This window comes from Chlorocebus sabaeus, chromosome 12 (genome assembly GCF_047675955.1).
Source record: "Chlorocebus sabaeus isolate Y175 chromosome 12, mChlSab1.0.hap1, whole genome shotgun sequence".
Taxonomy (NCBI): Eukaryota; Metazoa; Chordata; class Mammalia; order Primates; family Cercopithecidae; genus Chlorocebus; species Chlorocebus sabaeus.
The window spans coordinates 103,635,186-103,648,583 of record NC_132915.1 but is presented as its reverse complement, the minus strand read 5'-3'; the positions used below and the strand labels follow the sequence as shown (position 1 = coordinate 103,648,583).

Sequence of the window (13,398 nt, the reverse complement as noted above, 5' to 3'; positions counted from 1 at the left end):
GGCGTGAGCCACTGCGCCCGGCCCTAATGAAAGATTTTCAATTGAGGCTCTTTGGGGCAAGACAAGGTGGTTGAGAGGACTGAGTATCTGATATATAAGTCCTGCTTCCTCATAAGGGTCTGTGCATACAGAAGGTTCTATGGCCAGAAATGGCTTGAAAATTGCCAAACTGGGTTCTCCATAACAGCCTTTCCAGGAATACAGTGTTTTGTTTTAAGACTAGGAAAGAGACCTTTTTTTCTGTGAATCGGCCAGTGCAGTTATCAGGAAGTAAATTCCACACCAGATCTTGGAAATGAACCTGCATGAGAGCAGGGGACACTGGGTCTTGTTCACTGCCTGGCAGAGGGTAGGTGCTTTAAATTTTCCTGCCCAATGGATTTGTTGGATGAACACAGCATAGATCTGGGTCCCTGAAGGGGATCTAAGCTTTTGAGGAACAGATTCCACCTCCCCAATCCTGTTTCCTGCTCCACAGGTTGCCTAGAAGGAGGGCAGTGGGGTGGAATGGGACTGACTCTGGCCTAATGTGAATACAGGAGGGTCTGGAGGGTTGCAAAGTCCCTGGCCGTCACAAAAGGACACAGCTTCATACTTAGATGCTCCACCCCAGGCCCTACCTAGTGGTTTGGGCATCTTTGCCCAGTCACCCGGGTGGCACTAGGGGAGTTATCTCACCCTGGGGATGGGCCCAGCCCCAGAGGGTGTTTCCCCGGCCACCTGCGCCCTGGGCTGTGCCCAGTTGGCCCAGCAAGTTGCAGTAGGCAGGGTAGCCCGGGTCCACCACCCCAAGCTGGAACCTGTCATGCAGGGAGCCAAAAAGTTGGGGTCGAGAGGACTGGGGAACAGAGCTCTCAGTCCTTCCTGAGGGAGGCCCACTTCATCACTCCCTGCGCCTCTGTCCCAGACCCCCTGCTTCTGGAGTTCAGCCCCCCTCCCAGGCCCCAATACGTGCCTAATGCCATGGATATTCTTGATAGCATAGCTGATCTCCCTTCGAAGTTCCTTCTCGTCAAACTCCATCTGTGTAGAAAAGCAGAGAAAAGGCTGGTCAGGGCCTGTTCTCCTACCTGGGAGGTCAAGACAGGGCCCATACCACACCCAGGGCTGGGCATCAGGGCCTCTGGGGTGGGGGTCAGCAAAAGCACACACAGAGAGACTCCTGAGTGAGGGTGAGGGGGTCCTGAGCCGTCCTGTCCCCAGGGCTGCCTGACCTACCTTGACCAGCTCAAAGGGGAAGCGCTCGTGGAAGATTCGGTTAATGCGGGCTCCCCCTGACAGTTCATAGGTGTCGATCTGATCTCCTGAGCCCTCAATGCGCTTCTCAAAGTCTACGGCGAACTGCTGGACCATCCTGGGGGGAGAGTGGTGTGGCCTGAGGGGGCAGGAGCAGCCCAGCAAAGGGAACCCTGGGAGAGCCCCCTGCTGAGAGGCTGGGGGTGGGGATTCAGTGATAGGAGCAGGAGCTGGGGGAGCCTCACTGCAGCAGGGCCTTGGTCTTGCGAGCCGGGTCATCAGGGCGGAAGTTCTTGTACTCCTCCACCTCCTTCTCAATGGACAGCAGCTGGCTCTGCAGCTTGTTCCGCAGCCCAGGCAGTGTGTCCCGGATGTGGTTCGTCAGTTGCTGGGGGTAAGGGTGAGGAAAGGGTTAAGGACAGATGGTCACAGGGCCAGGAAGGGACTTGGATGCCAGGGGACTGTGTGAATGTGGTGAGGTGGAGCGCTAAGGAGGGCAGCCCTGCCACTGCTGCCCAGACCACTGGCATGAAAGCTGGTTCACAGAAGGAGCTTGCAGAGATATATTAGTTGAATTAATGGGTGCATAATTTTCAGTAAAGCCAGAAATCTGGATTTGTATTTGGAATTTCCTGATTTTTCGCCAATTTAATATTTTTATTTTTTAATTTTATTTTATTTTATTTTTATGTTTTCACTCTCTCACCCAGGCTGGAGTGCAGTGGCGCGATCTCGGCTCACTGCAAGCTCGGCTTCCCTGGTTCACGCCATTCTCCTGTCTCAGCCTCCGGAGTAGCTGGGACTACAGGCGCCCGCCACCACGCCCAGCTAATTTCTTTTTGTATTTTTAGTAGAGATGGGGTTTCACCGTGTTGGCCAGGATGGTCTCAATCTCCTGACCTCGTGATTCGCCCACCTCGGCCTCCCAAAGTGCTGGGATTACAGGCTTGAGCCACCGCACCCGGCCAATATTTTTATTTTTATTTCTTTTTTCTTTTTTTTTTTTTTTTTTTTGAGATGGAGTTTCACTCGTCACCCAGGCTGGAGTGCAATAGTGTGATCTTGGTTTACTGCAACTTCAACCTCCGCCTCCCAGGTTCAAGCAATTCTCCTGCCTCAGCCTCCTGAGTAGCTGGGACTGCAGGCACTCGCCACCATGCTCGGCTAATTTTTTGTATTTTGAGTAGAGACAGGTTTTCGCCATGTTGGCCAGGCTGGTCTCGAACTTTTGGCCTCAAGTGATCCACCTGCTTCAGCCTCCCAAAGTGATAGGATTACAGGCGTGAACCACCATACTGTTCCAATTTAATATTTTTAGACGTGTGTCTGAGGCAGGGGTGGCCAGAGGGCTGCCCCTTGGACCCTCTGGGTTTAAAGCCTCCTTTGAGGTCATTCTCAAGTTCTAGCACTCCTTGCTAAGTGCCCCCACACAGTATCTCCCTGAACCTTTACAACAATCCTATGAAACAGGTCTGATCACTATTGTCTCCATTTTACAGATGCAGAAATAGAGGCTTAGAGACCAGGCACGATTACGGCTCATGCCCGTAATCCCAACACTTTGGGAGGCCAAGGCGGGCAGATCACCTGAGGTCAAGAATATGAGACCAGCCTGGCTAACATGGTGAAACCCTGTCTCTACTAAAAATACAAAAATTAGCCGGGTATGGTGGTATGTGCCTGTAATCCCAGCTACTTGGGAGGCCAAGGCAGGAGAATGGCTTGAATCCAGGAGCCAGAGGTTGCAGTGAGCCGAGATCGCACCATTGCACTCCAGCCTGGGCAACAAGAGCAAAATTCCATCTCAAAATAAATAAATAAAGAATAAAAGAAAATAAAGAAAAAAGAAATAGAGGCTCAGAGAGCCAGAGAGAGTGTCTCAGAGAGGGAGTGACAAAGCTGGGATTGGAACCCAGGTCTTGCCTACACAGACAGACAGACAGACAGACACACACACACACACACACACACACACACACATGCTTCAGTTCTGGACGCCCCATTCCAGATGGAGAAAAGTCCTGAGAAAGTCCCTGGGATTCCCTGTCAAGGTCTTCAGCCAAGTATACTTGAATCCTGGCTCCCAAACCCAAGCTCTTCCCCGTGACACCCTCCACATAGGTCTTGGCCTTCTCCATGTTGGGGACTTCCAGGGCTTCCCTGGCAGGTCCCAGACGGGGAAATGTCAGCGAAGCTTTGCTGCTACCTGGCTGTGGGGCTGTGGGAAAGTTGCTTTGATTTTCTTTTTTTTTTTTTTTTTTGAGACGGAGTCTCACTCTGTCGCCCAGGCTGGAGTGCAGTGGCCGTATCTCGGCTCACTGCAAGCTCCGCCTCCTGGGTTTACGCCATTCTCCTGCCTCAGCCTCCCGAGTAGCTGGGACTACAGGCGCCTGCCACCTCGCCCGGCTAGTTTTTCGTATTTTTTTAGTAGAGACGGGGTTTCACCGTGTTAGCCACGATGGTCTCGATCTCCTGACCTCGTGATCCGCCCGTCTCGGCCTCCCAAAGTGCTGGGATTACAGGCTTGAGCCACCGCACCCGGCCAGTTGCTTTGATTTTCTGAGCCTCAGTTTGTCTATCTGAGGCTAACCTCTGCTGGTCACTCTCAGAACACACTTAAATTATCCTGTTTTCATGCTTGTTTCCCCAGGCCCATCCTGGCTTGGCCGCCTACCTGATTGAGGACCTTCTGCAGGTAGGGCGTGCCCATACGGTCAGCCAAGTGGCGATAAGATGGATGGGAGAGGAAGAACTTTCGTTCAGCAGCCAAGGCGGCGGTAATGTCCTTCTTGCCATCAATGTCCTTCTGGCTCCGGTTCACAACCCCAATGTAGCCTGTGAACAGTAGCAAGGTCAGGGCAACCAGCCTCAAGGGGAAGAGAGGGGTGGGGAAGGGCTGGGGAGTGGTTGAGGGGCATGGCCTGCTTACCTCTGCGCAGGGGGAGCAGCTTGTTCTCCAGCACGTCACGGGCATCTGTGCCCTCGTCCATCAGGTCCAGCTTGGTGATGACCCCGATGGTGCGCTGGCCTGGGTGCACCAGCGGGAGGGCTGTCTATAGCTGCACCCACTCTCACACACAATTCCATGCACTCCCACTCCCGCCCCCCTGCCTCCACAGCCCCCTGCCCGCTCACTGCCTCCTCTCTTTCCCCCTTATTCATTTTCCACAGAGTAGCCAAAATGATTTTTATTTATTCTTCTTGTTTTTTTTATTTGTTAGAGATGGGATTTCACTTTGTTGCCATGTTGGTTTCCAACTCCTGGCTTCAAGCGATCCTCCTAAGTTGGCCTCCCAAAGTGCTGGGATTTACAGGCGTGAGCCACTGCACCTGGCCTTTTTTTCTTTTTGGAGACAGGGTCTCACTCTTGCCCATGCTGGACTGCAGGGGTGCGATTAGGGCTCATTGTAGCCTCAACCTCCTAGGCTCAAGTGATTCTCCAGCCTCAGCCTCATGAGTAGTTGGGACCACAATCGTGCACCACCGTGCCCGGCTAATTTTTAATTTTTTTGTAGAAATGGGGTCTCACTATATTGCTCAGCCTTATCTCGATCTCCTGGGCTCAAGCGATCCTCCCGCCTTGGCCTCCCAAAGTGCTGGGATTACAGGCATGGGCCACCATGCCTGACCCCAAAATTATTTTTAAAGGTACATATCTGATCCTACCACTATTCTTAGACCGTTCAGAGGCTCCCCTTTACACTAAGAATAGACAGCCCGCAAGCCTGGGACTTTGTGCATTGGCCACCGGGTGGGAACCTACCCTGGGGGTCCACCTCCTTGGCGACCTTGAGGGCGTCAGAATTGGCCAGGTCAGAGTTGGCAGGGGACACGGCCAGGATGAGGCAGTTCTCCTTGGTGACAAACTGCATAAGCATGTCCCGGATCTGGAACTCGATGTCGGGAGGTTGGTCCCCCACCGGGACCTTGGTCATTCCGGGCAGGTCCACCAGGGTCAGGTTCAGCACTGGACAGAGCGGCGAGAGGGTGGGCTCAAGGCGAGGGGCGTGGCCGCGGGCGAGGTTAAGGAATAGGGCGGGGCTTAGAGGAGCTGCTTGGGAGCAGGGTGGCAGGTGGCCGGGACTAGGAAATCTCAGGGCGAAAGTGGCTGCATGTTGGAGGCGTGGCCGGAAGTGAGCGGAATCCACGGCTGGGTGGAGCTTGGAATAGGATGATGCAGAGGCAGGGTCGCTCTAGGGGCGGAGTCTGCAGGAGGAGAGAGGCAGGCAGAGGGGCGTGGCCAAGAAACTGATTCTTAGAGGTTGGGGCGGGGCCAGGGTCCTCACCATGCGGCGAGTAGACGCGGAGGTTGATAGGCACCGGCGAGATGCCCTTGTTGGTGCCGGTGACCCGGTCGGTCTCGGCCTCGATCTCAAGGCGCACCTCCTCGAAGTCGGTGAATTTCTTTCCCTTGCAGTGCAGGAACTCGGCATATTCTGCCCCAGAAGCGGGCAGGGGAAGGGCAGTAGGCATCAAGTTCTGGAACCCCACCTGGGGGTTTTCATCTCCCACCGGTAATAGGACTCCCTAGACACACCTAAGCAGAACCACCACCCACGTCTCCATTATGTATTTTGATCCCTGCTATCCCTAAGGGGGACGAGGCCCACAGTCACACAGCAACCAAGTTTCGTGGCCAGGCTGGCCCTCGAGGAGCTTGGGGACGGAGGAGAGGCTGGAGTGGGCAGGCCTGGCTGCTGGTGAAGGAGGGCACGTACCTGTGGTTGCATTGACCAGCTGCAAGACCAGGGGACGTCGGGTGACAATGCCAGATCCTCGAGGCAGGAAGTCCCTGCAATGAGTTGGAGGTCAAAGGAGGGTCAAGATATGAGGGTGCGCCCTCTGTTCCAGGGGTACCTGTCCTGCCCCTGGGAGAGCCAAAGCTCCCTCCAAAGTGCTGGCCCCACCACTCCTTAGCCCAAGGGCTTCAGGTAACTAAGGGGATATGGCAGCCCAGAAAGGTGGAAACTACTTTTCCTTAAGTCGCCGGAGTCACAGAATTTATGTATCTGAGCTGCCAAGAGACTGGATCAACTACTAGATACGTCCTATGTTGGTTTTGAACCAACAGGAAGTCCCTGCCCCAACCCAGTCACTGCCATTCAGCCCCAGAGAAACTGAGGCATGGGGTTTCCCACATGCCTATGCATCCAGTGCCCAGAGTGGGTCCCAGGAAACAGAGCTGTAACTTCTCCCCTCCCTTCCGCTGTGGGGCAGGGCAGCATCTCACTTCCCCTTCTCCAGGCCCCATATGGCTAGGGTTGAAGAAGAGTGGGGAAGGAGGCAGCAAGGAAAACGACTCATGGGCTGGGTGCAGTGGCTCATGCCTGTAATTCCAGCACTTTGGGAGGCTGAGGCAGGCGGATCACCTGAGGTCAGGAGTTTGAGACCAGCCTGGCCAACATGGTGAAACCCTGTCTCTACTAAAAGTACAAAAAAAATTAGCCGGCAGGGTGTTAGGCGCCTGTAGTCCCAGCTTCTTGGGAGGCTGAGGCAGGAGAATTGTTTGAACCCAGGAGGCGGAGGATATGGTGAGCCAAGATTGTGCCATTGTACTCCAGCCTAGGTAACAAGAGCAAAATTCCATCTCAAAAAAACAAAAAACAAAAAACTCATGCTTCTTGGTGCCTACTGCATGCCAGGCGCTGAGTGGGGCTCCATACGGTAGCCCCATGAGGCAGGTGCTGTTATTACCCCCATTTTGCAGATGAGGGAGCTGCAGCTTAGAGACATTCAGGTTGCACAGCCAGTATCTGGCAGAGCAAACCCTGGTCTCAGATCTATTTACTCTGCAGTGAGACTCCCCTGCCCTTCAGCCCCCTGTGAACCCAGCCGCCTTTGAAGGACTGGACCAAGGGGTCCCAAAGTCATCCACTGTCCCCAGACCTGACAGTCTATAGCTCAGACATCTGCTCATGCCAATGTCAACCTCAGCTGTTCTTTTGGCTGACTCTTGTGGGTGCCAGTTCTCTGTCCAGTCAGCTCTTTTCATCTACCTCCCTCTGCACCGCCCTCCAGGGTGGTGCAAGCATGAGAGTGAAGGCCTCTCCAGGAACCAGGATGTCAGAATTGCCAGTCATGGGATCCCCAGGGCCCAAGAAAGCGGGGAGCAGGCCGAAGCCCAAGGGACCATTGAGACCCAGCCAGCGCCTTATTCATGGAGAGGCCCACGGAGGGAAAAAGACACACTCAGGCTCTACAAAGCCAGAAGCGGAACCCAGGTCTCTTGCCCCCAGCCCAGAGTCTGATCCAGACTCACAAGTCTTCTTGCACCCCAGGGTCAGGAGCAAAGGGTGTTAGGTACAACAGACTAGACCCAGAGCTCCTAGATTCAAAGCCCCTTCTTGAAGCCTCTCCACTGCCTCATGTCTGGGGAAGCCGAGGCTGCTGGGGAGGAGTCAGGAACTACACTGGAGAAGGAGAAGGATGGTAAGCCCTATGTGTATTCATCATTTCTACACACCAGGCAAATGCTTTTCATTCTTGCCAGACAGTGAGCTTTAGGCAGGCAGGGCAGCCTCTTTCTGTCTGCCACTGTATCCCAGTGCCCAGGACAGGGCTTAGCACACAAGGGGCACTCAATAAATTCTGATTGAATCCCCAAGTCCTCGAATCTGTGCTCTGATGTAGAGATTATCATTTTACAGAGGAAGCGGCCGAGGCTCAGAGAGGTGAAGTGACTCACCCGAGGTCACACAGCCAAGCAGGGATTCAAAGCCGAGTGTCTGTTGGCCCCTCAGCCTGGGAACTTCCTCATTCAATGGTGCTGCCTCAAACCCAAGAAGCCAGACTTGGCTTTTTATGTAATTCAATTAAATTCAGTCTGTGCCGGGCCCTGTGCCGGGCTCTGGGGATGGGAGATGATGAGTCAGACAGTTTCCACCCTGAGGAACTCACAGTGTGGTGGGAGAGACAGACAAGTAAACAGATAATGCAATGCAGTGTGGTATGTGCTAGAACAGAGGTGTGCCAGGCGGCACAGAGGGAGGGGGTTTGCTGGGGGGGTAGGAGGACTTCCGGTCTCAATCTCTTCCATCCTTTACTCAAAGACTCCTTTGGGGGCGTGACTTCCAGTTTTGGGAGTCCCCCAGGGCTGTGGAGCTAGAACAGCTGTTCTCATAGAAGCTGGGGTGGGTGTGGGGGCTGGGGGTCCACCCTATTCTCCACCAGCTCCTCACCAGCAACACCATGGTAACAGTAGTTGCCATGGAAACCACGGGAGGGGCTGGAAAGGATGGGACTCCCCACAGAGAGTCCCCCACGCAGAGACATGGACTTTCCCTGGAGTTCTTCCCCGAGAGGCCTCTCCTTGAGCAGATGGGCCCACCCAGCCCTGGTGAGCCTGAGGGGTGGAGGTCTCCAAGGTGCCACATAGCGGGTGTGGGGAGCCCAGGACCCAGCTGGCGAGAATGCTACTTGGTCAGGGTCTGGGCCAGCTGCCCACTGCCTCCCAAGGGCTGCTTAAAGGACAAGTAGCTTCTGGGAAGCAGAGACTAGAGGCAGGGCCACGTCTGGGGGTCAACCTCTCCCAGGAACAAGATCTCCTGGTGCCCAGATGGGGAGGTGGCCCATCTCTGTCACGGCCCAGGTTCTCAAAGTGAGGCCCTCATGCAGCCTGTATCAGAATGCCTTGGGTAGTTTGTCCAGACGCATGCTCCTTAGGCATGCTGGGCTAGAATCCCTTCACGGGGAGGCAGAATCTGGATTTTAAACAGATCCTCAGTTGGTTTCCACACTCCCTGTCAAGTTTAAGGGCCACCTGCCCCGTGCTGAGGAGCCAGGGCCAGGCTGGCTCCTACATCAGATCCTACATTGGCCTTTCCTGGCCTGGTGCCTGGTGCCAGGACCCAGGAGGTCTGCTTCCCAGTCTCACGCCTAGACCCACAGTGGGGAGGACCAGCAGGTCCCCAGGTCCGGACAATGAGCTCCTCACTCACTTCCGGGTTCCTGCCTGGCACAGGCCCTGCACGTAGTAGGTGCCCAGGCAACACGGGAAGGAATGTGCATGACTCAGCAGCTCCCTAGCTCTTCCCTTTCACCTGGACACACTGTCCCACTTTTGCGCTCTGTTTAAGGGCCCCCTGGGGTGGTCCTCCTTCCCCCAAGTGGGGATCCAGACCAGATCCAGCCTCCAGCTCCTGGTTAGGCTGAGGGAGGACAGAACAGGTGCCCAGAGAAAAGTGTCAGGCCCACCAGCCTTGGAGGCTGCGTGCTGTGCCCGGCGTGGGAGGGGCGGCTGCTGGCATGCCAGTTCTCCCCACTCATTTGGAGCAGATGGTGGGTTCCCAGGGAGGCTGTGCCTGGCCATCTGCAGAGGCACCTTCAAACGTGAAGCATGGGGGGGACAAAATAAACACCTCTCAGGACCCCCAAATGCCACACTCCCTATCTGAACTGGTGCTGTCACCCTGAGAGGGGTCTGGAGAAACTGAACCCAAGGGCTGACGTGACCCCTACCCCTACCCCTACCCCTACTCTAGGACCCGAGACTAGGGGCCAGAGCTCCGGGATCCTGGTTCCCAAGCCCTGCTGAATGCAAATGATGCCAGGAAGTAACGCGCTTAACTGGGCATGCACCCACTGCCAGTCATTCTTCTATGCCTCCTCCTTCTTGGGCTCTGATGTCAGATGGATCCTGCATTGAATGTCCAAGCTGTCATACAGGAGCTGTGTGGCTGTGGACAAATGATCATACCTCTCTGAGCCTCAGTTTCCACATCAGTAAAATGGGTTGCTGTCAGGCTTATACAAGGTGATGATTGAACCAGTGGCGGCTACTATGATTATAAATAATGATAGCTTGCTGGGCATGCTGAGAGCACAGGCTAGACTCCCACAGCCTCGTCACCAGAAGAGGCAGCAGGGAGAGAGCTGGAGGTAGGTTTCCTGGAGGATGGCAGCGAGCGTGGGGGTGAGGGCAGGACATTTCCAGCCAGATCTTGACCCTGGAGGTGGAAGGCGAGGGGGGTGGGCAGGGGTGCCCTCTGAAGCAGGGAGCTGGGGTGCCGGCAAGGGAGTGGGTGGGCCAAGAAATACAGTTGGGAGGAGGTGAGACTGCCCCCAGGCAACAAGTCCCTCTCTGTTCCAGCTGCCCCAGGGGACCCTAGGCAGCCCCACGTCACAGCTCATGAATTTCAAGCTGAGGTTTGAACACTGCAGGGCAGTTCTGGCCTTGGCTTTCCTTGATGTTCTGATGGCCCCACGAGCAGGGACTAGGCTAGACCTGTTTGTCACAATATCCCAGCACCCAGCACTGGATCTGGCACATAGCAGACTCTCAGACACCCGCATTGACCAAAAGAGTGAATGGAAGATGAGCTCTACCATCGGCTTCATTGTGTAGGGGTAGAAACTGAGGCACAAAAGGGGAGAGTCTTGCCCAAGATCATGGTGCAAGTTGGTGACAAGGTAGGACTGGTACCCAGGGCTCCTGACTCCGGGTAGGTGCTCTCTCCACAGCAATCTTTCTCCCTGTTAAGCAGAGCCTATTACCTTCCCTTATTCCTTATCCTCCCATCCTTCCTACTTTCTTTCCCACCCTCCCTCCCTTCCATCCATCCAAGTGTTGATGACTTTATATTTTCAAAATGGAAATCGATCTCTTTTGCTTCTAATTTTAAAAATCATATGTTCTCCATTTTAAAAGATTCAGAAAATGACCAGGCGCGGCGGTTCATTCCTGTAATCCCAACACTTTGGGAGACCGAGGCAGGCGGATCGCTTGAGGTCAGGAGTTTGAGACCAGCCTGGCCAACATGGTGAAACCCCATCTCTACTAAAAATACAAAAATTAGCAGGGTGTGGTGGCACGCGCCTATAGTCCCAGCTACTTGGGAGACTGAGGCAGGAGAATCGCTTGAACCCCAGAAGCAGAGGTTGCAGTGAGCCGAGATCCTGCCACTCTACTCCAGCCTGGGTGACAGAGTGAGACTCTGTCTCAAAAAAAAAAAAAAAAAAAAAAAAAAAAAAATTCAGAAAATACATGAAATATTTAAAAAATAAAAACCAATCATCCTCCTAACACCTGATGAGAGCCACTGTAAACATTTTATCATTAATAATCATCATCATGGCTAAACACTGATGAATTGCTGACTGTCAGCCAGGGACTCTGCCAGGGACTTGAAAATCTACATCAGCACAAGATTTCTTTTTAGGGTGACGGAAATATCCTAAAATTAGATAGTGATGATGCTTGCACAACTCTGTAAATATACTAAAAATCATTGAATTGTGCCTTTAAAATGGGTGAATTGTATGGCATGTAAATTATGCCTCAATAAAGCTGTTTAAGAAAATCTGCATCCTTTGGATTGATTCTTGCATGGCTGTGTGAAATCAGAGTGATAAGTTTCTCCGTGTTACAGGGAAGAAACTGAAACTCAGAAAGGTGAAATCACGTGCCTCTAAGGCGCCCACATGCACACTGGGTTTTCAGCCCCTTTGATAGCTTCTCTATTCACCTAACATATCACAGATATTTCCAAAGTTATTCAGCATGCAGCTACATCTGGATCCTCTTTCCCCTTCCTTCCTTCCTTCCTTCCTTCCGGCCGGGTCTTGCCCAGTTGCCCAGGATGGAGTGCAGTGGTACGATCATAGCTCACTGCAGCCTCAAATACCTGAGCTCAAGCGGTCTTCCCACCTAAATCTCCCAAGTAGCTGGGACTACATGTGTGCACCACCATGCCCGGCTATGGATCCTTATTTCTTATCACCAGCATCTTGATGAGAAGGAACCCCAGCTCGGCCACTAAATTATTTCCCTGTTCTGAACCTCAGTTTGCCCATCAGTGAAATAGGACACAGGCCAGCAGCTCCCTCCTGGGTCTGTTAAGGGAACGCCCTGACATCTGGCAGTAGAAGGACCTAACGGGCGGGGGTGCCCATTGGTGGGTCCTGGTTCCTGAGCACGTGCCACCTGCTGGGTGCTTTATATGCTATAGCATTGCATTCCTTCGAAATGGGGACCCAGGTTGGAGGTGAGGATGCATTCACCTGCTGAGATTTTTCTCCTTGCCCTGGCTAGTGGCCTCCTTTCCCTGAGCTAAGAGAGGCACATGAGACAGAGTGATTAAAGAATAACACAGTCATGACTAGATACATTGTTAATATTAACCATGGTTGGAGCTGCCCTCTGCCAGGAGCTCTGAGCCCAAGGCAACAGGCTTCTTTCATCCTCTACAGCTTCCCATCTGGGAGAAAACAAAGCCCTACCCCACACAGGGAGGACCAGGTTATGGCGGGAGAGGGTGATCAGGGAAGGCATCCCAGAGGAGGTGTTGACTGATGTGAGACTTGCAGGAAAGACCCAGTGAAAGAGGAAAACAAGGGCAGGGTGAAGAGCTTTCCAGGGGTTAGGCACGGTGGTTGGAACCTGGAACCTGTAATCCCAATACTTTGGGAGGCTGAGGTGGGAGGATTGCTTGAGGCCAGGAGTTTGAGACCTGGCTTGAGGACAGAAGTTTGAGACCAGCCTGGGTAATGTAGCAAGACCCTGTCTCTACAGAAAAAAGAAAAAAGAAAAAAAAAAAGAAAAAAGAAAGAAAAAAGACGCTTCAGCCGAGCGCGGTGGCTCAAGCCTGTAATCCCAGCACTTTGGGAGGCCAAGACGGGTGGATCACGAGGTCAGGAGATCAAGACCATCCTGGCTAACACGGTGAAACCCCGTCTCTACTAAAAAATACAAAAAAACTAGCCAGGTGAGGTGGCGGGCGCCTGTAGTCCCAGCTACTCGGGAGGCTGAGGCAGGAGAATGGCATAAACCCGGGAGGAGGAGCTTGCAGTGAGCTGAGATCCGACCACTGCACTCCAGCCTGGGTGACAGAGCGAGACTCCGTCTCAAAAAAAAAAGAAAAAAAAAAGAAAAAAGACGCTTCCAGGTGAGAGAACAGCATATGCAACAGCACCCCAGGAGAGTGAGAGAGTGGGCACAGCCCTACTTTCCCCACGAACTGTAATATATTCAGGTAGACCAGGAGGGAGCGGCTGAAAGGAAGCAGAACTGGGTAATCAACCCTCAGGAGCTTGGTTTTGAGGGATGGGTTTTGAGGGCTGGGAGTCCAAAGAGGGCTTCAAGCTAGGAAGATAGATTTGGGAGGCTGGAGAGAGTTCCATGCTGTTGGGCGGGGAATGGGTTAGGGGGGCAAGGGAGGAAGTTAC

General features: G+C 53.5%; 1 protein-coding gene across 19 annotated transcripts in view; it reads right to left on the bottom strand.

Annotated features, from left to right (window-relative positions):
• Nucleotides 1–13,398, bottom strand: part of DNM1 (dynamin 1) — a 50,852-nt gene that overhangs the window by 29,723 nt on the left and 7,731 nt on the right. For all 19 annotated transcript variants that reach the window (XR_012094884.1, XR_012094882.1, XR_012094883.1 and 16 more), the window contains exons 2-9: nucleotides 5,955–6,028; nucleotides 5,523–5,672; nucleotides 5,000–5,203; nucleotides 4,166–4,264; nucleotides 3,911–4,071; nucleotides 1,482–1,624; nucleotides 1,219–1,354; nucleotides 956–1,023 (exon numbers count right to left, since the gene is read on the bottom strand). Coding sequence is in view for 15 of the 19 variants with exons in the window: in XM_073021970.1 (XP_072878071.1) it covers nucleotides 956–1,023; nucleotides 1,219–1,354; nucleotides 1,482–1,624; nucleotides 3,911–4,071; nucleotides 4,166–4,264; nucleotides 5,000–5,203; nucleotides 5,523–5,672; nucleotides 5,955–6,028 (1,035 nt within the window). In the remaining 4 variants the exon portion in view is untranslated. The remainder of the gene's footprint in view (nucleotides 1–955; nucleotides 1,024–1,218; nucleotides 1,355–1,481; nucleotides 1,625–3,910; nucleotides 4,072–4,165; nucleotides 4,265–4,999; nucleotides 5,204–5,522; nucleotides 5,673–5,954; nucleotides 6,029–13,398) is intronic.